Raw genomic sequence first — 17,479 nt, 5'->3', positions numbered from 1 at the left:
CCAGTTCTGGGCTTCCCCCATTCAAGAAGGCCAAGGAACTACTGGAGAGAGTGCAGTGGAGAGCCACTAAGATTATGAGGGGACTGGAACATCTGCTAAGAGACCTGGGGCTGTTTAGCCTGGAGGAGACTGAGTGGGGATCTCACTAATGCTTATCCATATCTAAAATGTGAATATCAGGAGGATGGAACCAGACTCCTCTTAGGGGTGTTCAGTGAGAAGACAAGGGGCAATGGGCACAAACTGAAACATAGGAAGTCCCTGTAAAGATAAAGAAAAACGTCTTCCCTTTGAGGGTGGCAAAGCACTGGACCAGGCTACCCAGAGAGGTTGTGGAGTCTCTGTGGAAAGTTTCCAAAGAGCTATGGAGTCATTCCAAACCCACCTGGACATGTTCCTCTGTGATTTACTCTGGGTGGTCCTGCTGTAGCAGGGAGGCTAGACTAGATGATCTCTGGGAGGTCCCTTCCAACCACTACCATTCTTTGATTCTGTGATCTGGCTGTGCTCCTAGAACATGCCTTTCCAACTAAAACTAAGGTGTTCCAGACCTAGTCAAGCTAGGTACTTTAACTCCTCTTCCTTCTCTCACAGACATGGTACAGGAGCAGTACAGTACCTTCTAGGTTGCAATGATGCTGTTTTCAAACAAGGTCCTTATTGCTTTCTTTGAGATGCTGTATTAAGCAAGGAACATAAACATAAAACACATGTTATCAGTGAGCAGAGGATGAAGTTTTAAAAATTAAATTAATGTGTGTGTGGAAACAAAAGATGCAGGATGTTTCAAATGCAGCTGGGGAGAAGCCAGTTTTGTATGTCCAAAGGAGAGTTGGAAGCAACAATCTCTACACCTGAATTCCCAAATCTTCTTTTCAAGGGCGCTGACAGGAGTGTGGCAGAGGGGAAGAACGTTGTTCAGACTCTATGCTTGAAAGTAGAAACCAAAGTCTTTTGAGTTTGCTCTCGAGATTCACACATTCCTGTGAGCAGCACGGGGTCTGTCTTGTGCTCCACTTGGTAGAAGGGACAATGCTTCAGGTGCTCCGACATGCACATGACATTGTTGTGCTGCCATTTGTTAACGCTGGAGAACAGGCTGCTGAACTGCCAGATCTAATATGGGAAAGGGGAGAGAAATTGGGCAGAGAAAACAGGCACATTGGTAAAGATAGACGATTAAAAAATCTGTATATGCTTATAGAGGGTGTATGTTACTTGTACTGTACTAGGGTAGTGAGCAAGTGAATGTGCAGTGCTGGCATAGCAAGTGAAAAATAGGATCAACATTGTTACATGCCTCACGTTTGCTGGTTTTGCTGCTTTAGTCTTCACCTGCCATTTTTAACAGGAAAGTATCCTTCTGGTTTCAGTGTCAATCCAATGCAGGTGTCCTGGTTTTGCTGGGACAGAATCCCAGGCCAGCCATGAGTTGCAGACCATTAGCGGTTCTGAGTCAGGCAGGACAGTTGACTTGAGCTGGCTACAGGTGTAGCCCAAACCACGAGCACCACACACAGGATAAAGGAGGCAGTTTGCTAGGGGAGAGGGGATTTTCCTGCTAAAAGTCTCCTGTTTAGGTCTCATGGTTTGTCTCATTGCTCCTTTCCTGCATTTGGGGACTGCCTTCCTGAATAGTGTAACTGCTGCACTTTTGTTGGGCTAAGTATAAATTTATATAGTTTGTGTTGGCATTGGCATCAGTTTGGTTATTTCATTAAACCCATTTTCATTTCAACCTTCTCTCCTTTTCCTGATTCCCCCTTCTCTGCTGGGGAGGGGTCATTGGAAAGAAACTGCTGTGGTTTAGCCCTACAAACAGCAGGGCATGAGGAAATATAGGACACCTGATCAGACATCTCTATGGAAAACTCCAGCACCTATTCAGTATGAGCCAAGGTGTTTATAAAGCAAAGTGACTCGAGCATGCTTGTGTGATACATATCTCAAAGAAACCTGACTTCATAAAGACCTCCCAAAACATCTATCAGCAACTTAAAGTAATGAACATATAATTTGTGCCAGCCTAGTACAAGCCTGGGGAATCTAAGGTTAATTTTATTCCTAGAAGACACAGAAAAAATAGAAATGTGCAGTTAAAATATTCTGAGTCTGTTTGCAGTGATACTGTGTACTCTTAAGGGATATACTGGCATGGAGTGCTATGACTGTGATTAAAGTCACTTTAATACTTGCTGTATGCCATTAAATAATTTTTTAAAAATAATTAAGTCATAGTAGATTTCTTCTCCTTAAAATTTCTTGCTGTGGACAGTATGTGGGTGCACTATGCTTAAGATTACCTGACCTTATTCTATTCCCAAGTATTCACAGCTATTAAACACAGTAGTTAAGAAATCCATACTAATTACAACCAGAATGTTTTCAAGCAGAGTTTGTGGACTGGAAATGAGATTACTGTGTGGTCACTACAGAAAGCTAACACAAAAAGAGTTTGTTAGTCCTTAAATTCAATGCTGCTGGTTTAAAATTTTGCCACAGTTACAAGCTAATTGCAAAATCATTGCTCAGTTGGAATTTCTTCCTTTTACTTTGTCCTCCAGTAAGTTATTTCAGTAGCTATTTCCTGTTTTGGATTGAGATAATTCAACCTGCAGCCACCAAATCACAGCTGATGTTTTCTCTTAATAGTCACAAACTGCTCAGCTTCCATTTGATAATCAATAGGTGGAGATCTTCAGTGGTTTGACTGAAAGCCAAATCCTTAAATTATTTCTGGGCACCTTTCCCCAGATCCCTAAATTGTTTGTTCCTAGATCTGTCTTGTTTTCTTGGTCATGTTGGAGTCTTTTTGTTATTCTTTCAAACAGTTTTATGTCAGAGCAGCAGCAAGGCTATCAGCTAGGAAAAAACCTGTGTTTACATTTTTCTTCCAGATTTTGTAAAGAGCCAATAAGGGTGGCAATTTTCCAGCACAAACAGTGAAAGACCAGCTTTGCAGATGAGGGCTTCCTATCTCCATGCTGCTCCCTCAGGTGCTTACAACCTGAGTCAGACACTCATGACAATCCTGTAAACTGTTAATCACAGAATTATGGAATTGTTTTGGTTGGAAAAGACCTTTAAGATAGAGTCCAACCACTACCTAACTCTACAAAGTCTGGGGCTATACCATATTCCTCAGCACCGCATCTCTGCTTCTTTGAAACTCCACTAGCAACAAGGATTCAACCAACTCCCTCAGGAGCTATTTCCAGTGTTTGAGAACCCTTTCGGTGAAGAAGGTTCTTTTAAGAGCAAACTTAACCCTCCTCTGGTGCAACCTGAGACCATTTTCTCTCATCCTATCACTTGTTACTAGAGAGAAGAGACCAACACCCACTGTGCTACAACCTCCTTTCAGGGAGTTGTAGAAAGCCAGAAGGTCTCCCCTCAGCCTTGTCTTCTCCAGACTAAACAACCTCAGTTCCCACAGCCACTCCTCACAAGACCTGTTCTCCAGACCCTTCACCAGCTTTGCTGCCCTCCTCTGGACCTGCTCCAGCACCTCTGTCTGTCTTGTAGGGAGGGCCCCAAAACTGAACCCAGTGCTAAAGGTGTGGCCTTGCCTGTGCTGAGTACTGGGGAACAATCTCTTCCCTGGATGTGATCACTCTTTATGAAAGCCCTTTAGGGTTGATCAGAATGCCTGAGCTCTTTTCACAATGCCTTTCGTGACTTTTTTTTTCCCCCTTCACCTTTTTTGGTGTTCTATAGCATGTTTCAACTTTGTTTTAGTTCGTTAAAAATCCATGTATAACTCTTAAATACCAGGAATTCTCAGTTTCCAGTGCCTGAAAAAATGATGCACATGCAAACAGGTTACTCAAGATAAGCTTGGGTGGGAACTTTGAGCTAGTTAGAAGCTGTCCATTTAACTTTCCTACCTTTGCTAGATGTACTGCATTTTAATGCCATGACCCCCAGCAATTGCAGTCCAAATTGAGAGTGTCATGAACGTTCCCCATATCTACATGCTCCTAGGCAGCATCCCTTGCTATGCTTGTATTTTTCATGGAGAGAACCAATTTACTCTCTTTTTTGCCAGTGTCACAGCGACTTGCCTTTTTGCGAGCTCTCCATGAGGAACCACCATGGGAATATCTTTTTTTCTCCCAGACCAGCAGGACCATTCCCCTCTCTTGAAGAAGAGTGGCACAGATGTCCCTCATCAGCACTGACACTTGTGACAGCTGAGATAAACTGAAGCTGTCCAGGAACCCTGCAATGTACTTGAGCACTTCCACTGGGAGGCTGCTCAGCAAGTCCTTACTTCTCCCTCGTTTAGTCAATGTGAAATTGCACTTCCCTGATTCAGCAAGGAGGGTGTCCACTTCTGGCTTGATAGCAAAGGTCTTGAGATGCTTGCTGTATATAACCTTGGCCTTCAGTCCATCGGGGCGGAAGTGATTTTGAACAAAAGTACATCCCAAGTAGGCCAGTGGGCAGCGATGCTGGAACCATCCATCCAGACATGACTGGATATCAGCATGCACATTCTTGAAGTGTGATGGGAACTCATCCCTCCTGAAGAAATGACTGCAAGTAAACGTGAAAGCTGAACTGCTTTTGTTGTGTCTTCTGGTTACGCATTCAGTATAGAGCTCCATGTGGAGTTCCGGAGGGCTTTCTTCATCCAGTATATCTGCTAGAACAGCATTGGAGGAGAAGGGCTCCAGAGGAAAGCTGTACGTCTGTGTTGCGAAATCCACAAAGAGTCCATCAATACCCCTTGCTTCAGAGATCTCATGGCCTTTCAGCTCTTTTTCCAGTGCACACAGCAGCGTGGCTTTAACTATATTTGCCTTAGGTAGCTCTTCTAGGTTTATTCCCAGTTCTGAGGTATCCACTAACTTGTCTGAAGTTGGTATCCTGTGGCCCAGTGCATCTCCCAGTCGTGCTCTTTTGCCACAGTAACTAACTGGCACTTTGAAGGTGTAGACAGTCTTCACCTCCTGAGCTTCCAAGTTCCCATAGACAAAGTCTTTTTCTTTTGGAGTGCAAGCAGCTAGCTGGCCAAAGCGGATGAGCATTCCCCCATGATGTACCAGATACATGTTGTAATCACCTACACCAACTTCCTTTTTCAGCCTCTCCAGGACTCCTTCTTGCCAGGGAGCCAGTCCTGTCATTTCTGTACTCGGCGTTACTTGTTCAGGCTTTTGGTCTTTTGCCTTTTCTGCACCATCAGGTACTCCCTTTGCCCTCTCTGTGGAGTTGGCAGAGTGATGGGCTGATGCTGATATGCTGGAAGCCTGCTCTGTTTTTTGTTCTGCATTGGCTGCTGAGCCTGTTACCTTGCAAGCCTGGAGCTCTTTGCTGAAAATGTTCTCCCAGGTTTTGTAACTACCCAGATCCATTCCCTCTTTGTCCTTTGCCAAGTCTTCACGCTCACGTTGACTGAGCTCAGATAACTGGTTTTCATCTCCTTGTGAACCACAGGCTACTCCTCCCACAGCTCCTTCTTGCCCACCCATGGCTTCGTCCATTAGCTCTTCAACTTCATCTTTTTTCCTCCACTCTGGAAAGAAGTTGGCTACTTTCAAAGTCCTGAAAAGTATCTTCTGGTCCCTGAGTGCCAAGGCTGTGTCCAGACACTCTTCATTCAAGGTCTCCTTCATAATATTTTTGTGGAGAGTTGTGTCTGAATCCACATTTGGCCAGCGATTCCACTCCATTGAACAGCAGACAACACTGGCTGGACAGGCCTGGAGGTGCTTTGCCAGCTTAAAGCGAGCCATGGAAAAAGGGCAACCGTAGGCTGAGTTGAGGCAGGAGACCTGTTCCAAGGGACAGAGCAACTGGTGCTCCTCTTCCTTGCACATGTGGAAGGTGGCCCCACAGTGTAAGCGGCAGCTGATCACCATGCAGGAGACAGAGAGTTCAATTGGTGCGTGGCAGTGCCGGTTGAAACATCTCTCACAGTGCCTGTGCTGCCCAGGGGGAGCTTTCTGAGGCCGGTGCTGTGTGTAGCAAAGACAAGAAGACAAGAGTTATTGCCTAAAGGAGCAAGGATGGCTACAGACACTCATGCCCACGCTTGGTTTCTACAGGTGAAGTGCTGTAGTAAGGCTGCCTACCTTGCCATGGGATGGAAAGGCAAGGTGGTTTAGCACATTTCTGGACTGAGGTCATTTACAGTGAAGCAGGTGTTTGTGTTAAATGAATATCTGGAAGCTGGCCTGCCAAAGAGCTGAAGGGTGGAGTCTTGTGAAGATAAGATGGCCCTGTTTTAGCTAAAATTGATGAAGCAGGGCTCAAATAATATAAATAGCCAACTTCAAAGCAGATTCTGATGGCTGGGGTGCCTAAGCAAAGACTTTGCTTAGTTAACTACAATTTTAATATTAAAGTTGATGCCCATCTCTTCCAATGAGGAAAATTAAGTACATGCCAAACTTACAGAATCATAGAATTGTCAGGGTTGGAAGGGACCTCAAGGATCATCTAGTTCCAACCCCCCTGCCATGGGCAGGGACACCTCACGTTAGATCAGGTTGCTCAGAGCCACATCCAGCCTGGCCTTAAAAACTTCCAGGGATGTGGCTTCCATCACCTTTTTGAGCAACCTGTTCCAGCGTTTCACACCCTTATGGTGAAGAACTTCTTCCTAATGTCTAATCTAAATCTACCCTCCTCTAGCTTGGATCCATTCCCCCTAGTCCTATCACTACCCAACATCCTAAAAAGTCCCTCACCAGCTTTCTTGTAGGCCCCCTTCAGATACTGGAAGGCCACAATAAAGTCCCCTCGGAGCCTTCTCTTCTCCAGACTGAACAACGCTAATTCTCTCAGCCTGTCTTCATAGGAGAGGTGCTCCAGTCGTCTGATAATCCTCATGGCCCTTCTCTTATAAGACTGTAACTCAGCTTTCCTCCCAAATCACATTGAATATCACCCAGAATGCAGGGTAGGGTATAAACCTGGGCTAGGCTATAAAACCCACATCTCTGTGCGCTGCTGATACCAGTACCAGAGCCAGTAAGGGAGGTGCAGCATGGCCAGCATCAGCACCCCCACCAGTTGCAGCAGCAGCAGCTGTGAAGGAGTTAAAAAAAAGAAAACAGAGAAGAGGATGGTTGAAAGGGTATGCTCCTTTTCTCCTACCTAAGACACCTTTCTTAGTGAGAATTGCACCTTCAATATAGAGCTGAACTTCTGCTGCACTTGTATTATATTAGAGCTCCCTATTTCCACAATGCTCTTTGAGTAGGAAAGATGATGTTTCTTTTTAATCTCTAGAAAAATTAGCTGGTCATTTGGCCTACATGTCTTCTCATCTCCCCATAAAGACACAAATGTGCAAATCAACCTTCCTTTGCTCTAACACCAGCAAGGCTGAGAGTAACGATTATCTTCACGATCCCTGTTCCCAGAGTGGAAAACAGATAACTCATCTGGCCTCATTTACCCTTACACTCCTAATGCCTAGACATTGTGGAACAGAGGCTGCAGGGGACTTCAGCCAGATTGTTTCTACTTCTGCTTTCAGATGTCAAAACCCAGAATAAGGCCATGCCTCAGCCTGCATTTTGGAAAGAAGCTCCAAAGTGCAGTGGAGGCTTGTTGCAAGATTGTATGAGAGTTAAATCCTGCTAAATTCACAGCTAAAGCTATTTTCTTTCACTTTTTCTTACAAACTGCCTTTCACCATTCTTCCCCTTGCTGTTATCAGCGAATGCTGAGTAGATAGGAAATGAGAAAAGGGGGAAGGTACGGCTTACCTCATGTTCTGCTTAGCACCATGGTATGCAGTTTAAGCAGAAGGCGAGTGACAAATGTCTAACCTCAACAGAGCTTTTCCCTTCCTGTGACTGGCAGGAGAGAAATAAACCTGAGCATGCCTTTTACATGGTGTCTCTCTGAGAAAGAATCCATTTTTCTTCCTTTAGGATTTGTTTTAGAGCATGATCTTGCAAAAACTGCTCATCACTGCTCTACTTTTTCACTGCACCCTACATACTTCTGACAGTTTAGTGGCCAGAACTGAACACGTGATCCTGAGCTGATCAGATTTTAGATTTGGCTCATGAAGGTGTTAATGACACCACAAGGGGCCAGAAAGCAGACAAAGAGGTCCCAGGAAGCAAGTAATAAACAATACCAGTCTGTTTCACAAATTCAGCTGCCACCAGGCAGCTCCTTGAATTTAACATTTTGCAACCAACAGACTATTAAAAGAGTAAGTTGGGGCTGCCAAACCAAATGCTTCAGAAATGTCAACCACCCTTAGTATATAACCAGATTAAATGTCTTCTTAAGGAAGACTGCAATTCTGTTCTCACACTTCCACATTAATGTGTTTTTGGAATATATATCAATTTTTTCCTCTCTTCCTCTTAAAAAAATTGATATAAAAAGGGCATACAATTTACCTGAGGCCCAAGAACAAAAGGCAGAAGTACCAGAGCCTGATGTATGAAGATCGTTATATGAAAAGTTATCACTACCAGGTGACTAGCTTTGTGTCACAACAAACTGCTGGTTTTTCATTCTTTCTCAGCAAGTCAATTAAACCAGTTTAATCTAAATAATGCACTGATGAGACCTGCTTCCAAAAGTTCTCAGTTCTCCTTGCTTAAAATGTCTCTGCTTTTGCAATAATTCCTGGCAAGAGATGCTAATCCTTACTAAAAACTGAAAAACACCCATAAGTATAAAGTCTGACAGCAAGTAAATGGAGAAGGTGATTAGTATGAGGCATGCCTTCTGTTGCAAAAAAAAAAAATCTAAGAATGTAAGAAGTTACGTTCTGAATCAGACCACTGGTTTACCCATCCCAGCAGTTTTCTTCAAGATGTTCATAAGAGATGTTCTTTAGTGTGAACAGGTAGGACCTCCTGTGGTCCTTGCCCCTCATAGACAGTTGTTAGATTGGAGAACTAGAGGGTGCTCAGTTACTATTTGGAGCTACTTCCCTAAATACCTTCAGCTGGTATCAATAACTTAGCCCAAAGGCTGCTGCAAGTAGGAAACTTGCAACTTCTGACTTTCTCCTACTTGCTGAAGGGGATGCATTCCAGCTTGGTTCAACCTACTGTGAATCTTAGTGGAAGAGTAAAAGCAAATGATAAGGACAATCATAGAGTCATAGAATGCTTTGAGTTGGAAGGGACTTTTAAAGGTTAGTGAGTCCAACTGCCAGCCATGGGCAGGGACATCAGCTAGATCAGATTGCTCAGAGCTGGGTTCAACCTGACCTTGAATGTTTCCAGGTGTGGGGCTTCTGACACCTCTCTGGGCAACCTGTGCCAGTGTTTCACGACCCTCACTGTAAATAATTTATTTCTTTTTTGCAGTTTGAATTTCCCCTCTTTTAGTTGAAAACCATCACCCCTTGTCCTGCCACAACAAGCCCTGTCAAAAAGATTGTCCCCATCTTTCTTATAGGCCCCCCTTAAGGGTTGAAAGACTTGCAAAAGGTCTCCCTAGAGCCTTCTCTTTGAAAGGAACTGGAGCTCTGTTTCCAAACAGGACCCAGGGAACTTTTTTCTTTTTTTTTCTGGGGAGGTGTATGTGTCTGCAAAAATGAGAAAAATATTTCTGGCAAGTCATCCTATCACATTTTTTTGCAGCAGGGACTATCATAGGACCAGAAGACACTTGTTTGTCTCTCAGAAAAAAATAGACATTGTTAGTAAAATAATGTTTTTTTTTCCTGCTAAGGTTAAAGAAAACACAGGAGTGACATTAATCTAAGTGTAAGCGCTTTTACAACGCCAGTGTTGGAAGTCACAAACAACACTGGAGAAAGAAAAATGTTGGGAAAGGCAATGCTTGTGGGTTCCTATCATCACTAAAGACCACACACTCATGTCTGAATCTGATTTGCATTAATTATAGAATCATAGCATCGTTAAGGTTTGAAAAGACCTCTAAGATCATCAAGTCCAACCATCAACTCAACACCATGCCCAGTAAACCATGCCCCCAGGTGCCATGTCTACATGTTTTTTGAACATCTCCAGGAATGGTGACTGCACTACCTCCCCGGGGAGCCTGTTCCAATCCCTGACCTGTCTTTTCATAAATAAATTTTTCCTATTATTCAATCTAAACCTCCTCTGGTGCAATTTGAGGCCATTTCCTCTTGTCTTATTGCTAGTTACTTGGGAGAAGAGACCGACCCCCACCTCATTACAACCTCCTTTCAGGTTGTTATGCTCACTACATCTTTGTTCCATCCTTTGCAACTTCCAGTGCTGACCAATACCTGTTTACACCTCCCAGTCAATTAATGCCATTCCCCACTTGGTCTTGCAGAGTAAAGGAATACATCCTTGATGGTCCGTTTACCCATGGACAAACTTACCACTGATGAATAAATCTCAAATACATTCTGCTTTGTTTGCATTGAAAGAGCTTGAGACAGCAATGCAGAAAAAGAGTATTTCGTTATTGCCTGTTATTACATACCCTATCTTGTTTTTGACTTCTGCACAGGGGTGACACCAGAATACTGGCCAGTCTGGCCCCAGCCAGCCCTTAAATACATGTGGTTTAGGGTGGCGTCTCTCCTGCTTTAAGCTGTTCAGTTGCATTTGCTCTTACGTGGCTCAGAGATACAGATGGGTTTATTTCACATTGGCAGTATCCTTGCTGCTCTCATTCTTAAAACATTTTGCTGCAAATATAATGTCTAAAAATAGTCCCAGCTATGACTTGCATAAGGTCAGAGGAAGGCTGGGTACATTACACTGCAATAAAAACATGAAGATGTGAACAATACTTTCCACTCCAAAAGTATCACTAAGGAAGAAATAACTGATAAATACAAATATATCAGAGACACAGGCCCCATGGTTCTCCAAAACACAGAAAGGAATGACTGCAAAGTTTCTGGAGAGGAGTCTGCTTTCACACTGCTCTATAGTGAAATGAATGCCCTCTGAAGCACATGCAGAGAATGTTTTGTTTATTAAAAGTGACCATAGTGGAGCATTCAGAGCCAGAGTCTTCATCATTATTCAGGCATTTTTCAGTTGAGTTTACCACATCTCTAACTTGTCTATGCTGTTCTTTTCAGACAAATGGTTATTCTGCCTGTCTTCTCATTGACAAATGTGTGAAGCTAGAGGAGAGGAAGAATATAGAATAGAGATTTTTTCTGCTGTTCATCATGGTTTGAATGGTTCTCCTAATCTAACATGTCAGGAGCTCTGTGTTTTAACTGATGATCTAGTTAGCTCTGTGGTTTAGTTGGTGGTATTACTGTCAGGACACAAATAACAACTTTCAAAACCCTGAGCAGAAAGTTTATAAATTCTTGCCTTGGATACGTAACCTCCAGAGGCAGGTGACACAGAGGTAAGACAGGTGATGAACCACTTCTCTAAGCCTTCTTGTGTCCCTGAAACTTGCAAAGCTTCCTAAGAGCTGGATTAGAAAACAAAAGTCAAATCTTCTCTGAATCATATTCAAGTTACTGTGGAAAGAAAGGATGAAAATTACAGTCCACAGTCTGTCCACTTTGGTAAATTATTATTTTTAGACTGTCATGACAGCAAATCAAGCAAGGTTTAAAAATACACAGCTGCTATTTTAACTGCAGATATGTCTGTGTCTGGAGAAGATCTGTCCAGTGACAGTAACTTGCAGTTTGTAAATCAAATAGTTTCAGTAAATATATATTTAATTCAGTTGCAGTCAATGAGCTAAAACAATACAACTGTTTTCTTATTTGGTATTTGCTATACTGTAGAATTGTAAAACTGTTTCTGTTGGAAAAGATATTTAAGATCATTGACTCCAACCATTCTCTAACTCTACTAAGGCTGGTGCTAAACCATCCCTCTCAGCACCACATCTCTGTGTCTTTGAAACATGTCCAGGGACAGGGATTCAACCACCTTCTTGAGAAGCCTGTTCCAGTGTTTGAGAATGTTTTCAGTGATGTAGCTTCTTCTAATATTGAACCTCAGCCTCCCCTGGGACAGCTTGAGGCCATTTCCTCTTGTTCTGTCACTCGTTACTAGTGAGAAGAGACCAACCCCCCCAAGAGACCTCCTTTCAGGTTGTAGAGGGCCTCCTTTTCTCCAGGTTAAACAACCACGCTCAGCCACTCCTCAGAAGACCTATGTGACTGATTGTATTACATAGCATAGCAGGTTACTGTCCTTTATGGCACACCTGCTCTGCAGTAGCCATTCAGACTGAGCTTGCATGTTCGTTGCCAGCCAAGCTTTAAGTGAGTCAGGCAGAAAACATGGTACGCTCAAGGCGGGTGGAAAGGGAAAATAAAAGATAAAGATCAATCATCAATTAATCAATTAAACTAAAAACTTTCGACTGAGCATGTGCAAGATACAGTTTCTGTGAGGCTCAGACCCTGAAAAAGTTCATATGGATTTTATAGGGGCACTTTGATTCCAGGACAATCCTTCTGGTGAACCTCAAATCCTCAGTGTAAGACATTACAAAGTGAAAAGGTTTTCTGTGGCACCTCTTAGATAACCACACAGCTTGAAGGATGATGCTGTGACAATTAAGGAGCTAGTCCCTGTATTTTCTAGCTGGGAATCAGTTGGCCGAGACTGTGGTGCTACATGCCAATAATCACAAGTCAGTCACTGAACAGGTTGGAATTGTTTTACACTGAAAAATAAAATAAAGCTTTGAAATGACAGAGGTTGAGTATGTCCACGGTATAGTGCATCAGCCTGGCAAAGGCTTCAATCCACCTTCCTTGCTTTTCTTCCAGAGCACAGCTGCTGCTCAGGTTCTCACAGCAGCACATCATCTTCTCTTCAGCTCCCTAAACATGCCATGCAGGACCATGGATCTCAAGAGAAGCTATCACACTTCTCCTTGCCTGGTAAATCTGTGCTGCACACAGGCAGTAAAGTGCCATGTGAGGGGTCCCTTGGTAGAGACACAACGTCTCACTTTGCATTGATAACTAGGAAATGGTTTTGATTTTGGTATGAGTTCAGCAAGTGCTGTAAGTTTCAGTGCAGTTGCAGTTTGAGTAAAAAAATAGTTCAAATTGTTTGTTTTTTTTTTTTCTCTTTGGGGCCATGTTATATTTTATGCTGTAGTAACAATCTCATTAACATACTTTTCAGAAAACTTCTTGAGATGATCAAGTGAATGGTTGTGAGCAAAGCAAAAGAAATCTAGCCCAAGGCAGGTGCCCAGTATAGACAATTTCAGAGCTATCAGTTAAGGACTAAACCATAAAACCCAAAACAGATAAGATTCCTGAATAAAAACTGCTACACAGCCACAGCTATAAATTGTACAGTAGTATCTGTAACCCTTGTAATTCTTACTTCATAATCATTCACTCAACCTGCATTAGCAACATAAAGTTTTCAGTCTGAATCTACATCTTGGCATTTTTTCCACAAGATTACTAAGGACGTTTTGAAGATGTTTTGATTTTCACAGCTTGATACAGCAACCATTACACTGCAAAAGTTTAGACAAACTCCAGTTCTATTTGCAAAGCCTTACCTTAATCATAGAGTCCCTGTTCATGTGCCAAATGCTTGCTCTGCTGTTTGTGCTCAACTGGCTTGAAATGAGGTAAGGGAGGACTGCAAGGAAAGAAACAGGAGAGAATGGGAGGACACAGAGCAAGCCCAGACAGAAACATCAAGTAGTTTAGGGATGTTAAAAATAAAACCCGTGCATGTGACCATGTAGCTCAGCTTACAGAGCAGTCTCTTCCACTGTATTTGTTAACACTGTCATTTCTGGAGTGATACTCCACAAAGAAGATGAGACAGGCAGAACCAGTAATACTCTGTGCCCTCTGAATTACAGGAAAACCCTGCCCAGAGTCCTGTATTAACACCCTGCTGTTCTCCGATGGAGATTTGCCCTTTATGACTTAACCCACACCATTTTGTGGTTTCTCATGATGGAATGGTCACTGTGCCCCTGGCTTCCATTGTCACCAACAATGGTGGAGCTGATGCAGACTGCAATGGGTTTCTGATCTGCCTGGGCAGGAGAGGGCAGATAGACGGAACGGCCCAGAGATGAGCAGTTGGGCAGATCTTCCTGCGCTCTTCCCAGTGACTCCCAGAAGACAGCCCAGCTCCAGCCCCTTCACTGCACATCAAAAGGGTCCTACCAGCCACTGGGAGAAAACCTGATTTGCTGATTTTCATGGTGAGTATGTCATATTCATGGTGAATACAGATATACAGGCAGTCCTCTATCAGTGAGGGTCAGGGGTGCAGATAGGGCACATGCTGCTTCTCCTTGGTGGGTGCTCACCCCATCTGACTGCAAAGACACCTCTTGTGACCCTGCCATCGTGCATGACCACTTTTCACCACCTTGGGAACACATCACAACATGTTTTGGCTGTGGCAATGGCAGCTCTGACATCCTAAATCTTGATGAACTTGTTTCTTTATCTTTCTCTTTCTCTAACTGCAAGGCCACAGTGACTTTCCTCATTTGAAACAGTACAGACAATTGTGTTTTCATTTTTAGGGCTGGACAAAATGTCAGTAAGTGACAACCAAGGCTTGCTGTTGCCAATTGTAATTTAGTCGTGCTAAATATGGTTAGCAGTCAGGCTCCATGGCCTTTTTTAGAAAGGGCTGTACTATTGTGATACCATTTTCTGTCATCCCATTGCACTGGGGAAAGTGGGGGCCAGTGGTAACACACCTAAACCCAGATTTCACACAATTGCAACATGATATGTTCAGTTCATCCACTTCCACCACTCACTTCCCCAGCTCAGGGTCATTCACTGTTGTTGTCTTTTTAGACTCTGTTTAAAAATATGATGCTTGCCTCCATCACTTTTACATGAAGTGAAAAATTATGTTCAAAATTCTGTATTAGCAGCTTAGGGTTAAACTTCCTTCAGCTGAATTAAGCTTCTAAAATACTTAGCACTTGAGAAATAGCTGTTGTCAGAACTGAAGCTACCTTCTGTCTTAATTTTAACAGCACCTGATGTCAGCCTAATTTCAGATCTCCATGTTTCTAGACAGTCTGAAGTCTGGTGGTGCTTTTTACTGTGTTGCTCAGTGATGACACAGACCTGCCCTGGGCCTGCCTCACTATATTCAGTGCTCTGTCTCCCAGCCTCATGTAACACAAGCCCCTAAATTGTGCAAATCCTTGCCTGAAGGTGATGGCTGCACTCTTAAAAAGAATAATCTGTGGTGGCGTTTCAGGGCAAGGTATGACAAGATGTGCAGAATGAACACACTTCATCATGCCTGAAAATGTGTATGTAATGAAGAGAAGGAAGCAGAAGAGCAAAGGTGATGGGAAATGGTAACTCATCCTTGTACCTGCAGCACACCATTGTGTTAGCTCGGCTGCACCTGAAATCAGATTCTAGGCAAAACCAGAACTTGAAGATCTCTTCCTCCATCCCTACCTGTGCACATTTGACTGAAAGTATTTCAGGAATGCCAGACAATACCCTAACCAGATGTCTAGCTCCAGTACAGATGTGCTTACTGGTAGCGTATGAAGAAGGTGAAATCTCTGATAGAGAAGTGTGACTGTTCCTTATTTTTTTTCGTGCTTCAGGAGAAAGCTGTTGCCTCTCTGCTTTAACCTCTTCCCTCAATTATTTGACAGAGGTGCTATGCTATAAAGGAACCCTATGAAATATACCCAGTGAATATACCAAGTGTATATTCACTGGGTGAAAAACTGGCTGACTGGCCTGGCCCAGAAAGCGGTACTGAATGCTGTTAAATCCAGTTGGTGGCTGGCCAGAAGTGCTGCCACTTCTCTTTAACCTTTATCAATGATCTGGGCAATGGGATCAAGTGCTCTCTCAGTAAGTTTGCAGATGACACTAAGTTGGGAGAGAATGTTGATCTGCTTGAGGGTACAAATGTTCTACAGAAGGACCTGGACAGGCTGGACTTGATGGGCCAAGGCCAATGATATGAAATTCAACAAGGACAACTGCTGGATTCTGCACTTAAGTCACAACAGCCCTGTGAATACACCAGGCTTGGGGAAAAATGTCTGGAAAGCGGCCCAACAGAGAAAGACCCGTGGGTGCTGATCAATAGCTGGCTGAACATGAGCCACCATGTGTCCAGGTGGCCAAGAAGGCCAACAGCATCAGGCCTGTATCAGGAATAGTGTGACCAGCAGGACCAGGGAAGTGATTTTCCCCCTGGACTCAGCACTGGTGAGGCCACATCTTGAGTACTGGATTCAGTTTCAGGCCCCTCACTACAGGAAAGACATTGATGTGCTGGAGCATGTCCTGAGAAAGGCAACCAATCTGGTGAAGGGTCTGGAAACAGGTCTAGTGAGGAGCATCTGAGAAAACTGCGGTTGTTTAGCCTGGAGAAAAGGAAGCTGAGACCTTCTCACTCTCTGTAAGTCCCTGAAAGGAGGTTGGAGGAAGGTGGGCATTGGTCTCTTTTCCCTAGTAACAAGTGATAGGACAAGAGTAAATGGGCTCAAGTTGCCCCAGGGGAGGTTTAGGTTGACTATTAGAGGAAAGTTCTTCTCTGACCAGGCTCGGCAGGGAGGTGTTTCAAAGAGGAAAAGCTAGGGTGAAGCATGGTTTAGCACCAGACTATGTGTAGTTAGAGAATGGTTAGACTCAATGATCTCAAAGCTCTTTTCCAAGCAAAACAATCTATGATTCTATTCTGTTGTGGCTTTTCCTGCTAGCTATACACCCAGAGCTACTGCTTTACCTACTTTGCTGCTCTGCTGCATTCAGTCTTGGTACTGTATTGGTAATCTTGGTACTGTACTACCTATTGCCAGTGAAACTGAGAAATGACATATCTTTTCACCTGTGCTCCACGGCATACACAGAAGGTGCTGTGCTTCACTTGCAGTGACATGGTTCACACAGAGTTGCAGAAGTGTGGGGGCTGGAAGGGAACTCTGCAGATCATCTAGTCCAAACCCCTGCTAGAGCAAGGTTGCCCATAGTAAATCACACAGGAATATGCGCAGATGGGTTTGGAATGCCTCCAAAGAGGGAGACTCCACAACTTCTCTGGAAAGCCTACTCCAATGCCTGCCATCCCCAAAGGGAAAACTTTCCCCCTTCTGTTTATGTAGAACCTCCTCTGCTCCAGTTTGTGTCCATTTCCCCCTGTCGTGTCACTGGACACCCCTGATAAATGTCTGGCTCCATCCTTGTCCTTTAGATATTGATGAGCATTAATGAGATCTCCCCTCAGTCTCCTCCAGGCAAAACAGCCCCAGGTATTTTAGCCTTTCCTCGTAAGGCAGATGTTCCAGTCCCTTCATCAACTTAGTGGCTTTCTGCTGGACTCTCTCCAGTAGTTCCTTGACCTTCTTTTACTGGGGAGCCCAGAATTAGACGCAGTATTCCGGGTGCGGCTTCAGCAGGGCAGAACAGAAGGCAGCGGCACGCTGACAGGCGTCAGGGTACGCACCAGCGACCTATCACCGCCCTGAGCCATTGCCGCCGCCGAGTTCCTGAGGGGCAGCGCCCGGTCGCCATCTCCTCCGTCTCCAGGTCTATGAGACGCCTGCCTGCCCTCCCGCT

At 43.9% G+C, this 17,479-nt stretch overlaps 1 protein-coding gene across 1 annotated transcript; it reads right to left on the bottom strand.

Moving 5' to 3' along the window:
• Window positions 1–918: 918 nt before the first annotated feature.
• Window positions 919–17,434, bottom strand: FBXO40 (F-box protein 40). Its single transcript, XM_054389169.1, has 3 exons — window positions 17,363–17,434; window positions 4,065–5,963; window positions 919–1,116 (listed from the first exon to the last, which is right to left on the bottom strand). The coding sequence occupies exons 1-3, from the start codon at window positions 17,432–17,434 to the stop codon at window positions 919–921; spliced, it is 2,169 nt and encodes a 722-aa protein (XP_054245144.1).
• Between the last annotated feature and the right edge of the window lie 45 nt (window positions 17,435–17,479).

The sequence above is a fragment of the Indicator indicator genome, chromosome 1 (genome assembly GCF_027791375.1).
Source record: "Indicator indicator isolate 239-I01 chromosome 1, UM_Iind_1.1, whole genome shotgun sequence".
In the NCBI taxonomy this organism is placed as follows: Eukaryota; Metazoa; Chordata; class Aves; order Piciformes; family Indicatoridae; genus Indicator; species Indicator indicator.
Note: the sequence above shows the minus strand (reverse complement) of the source record. Positions and strands in the feature narration are given on the sequence as shown.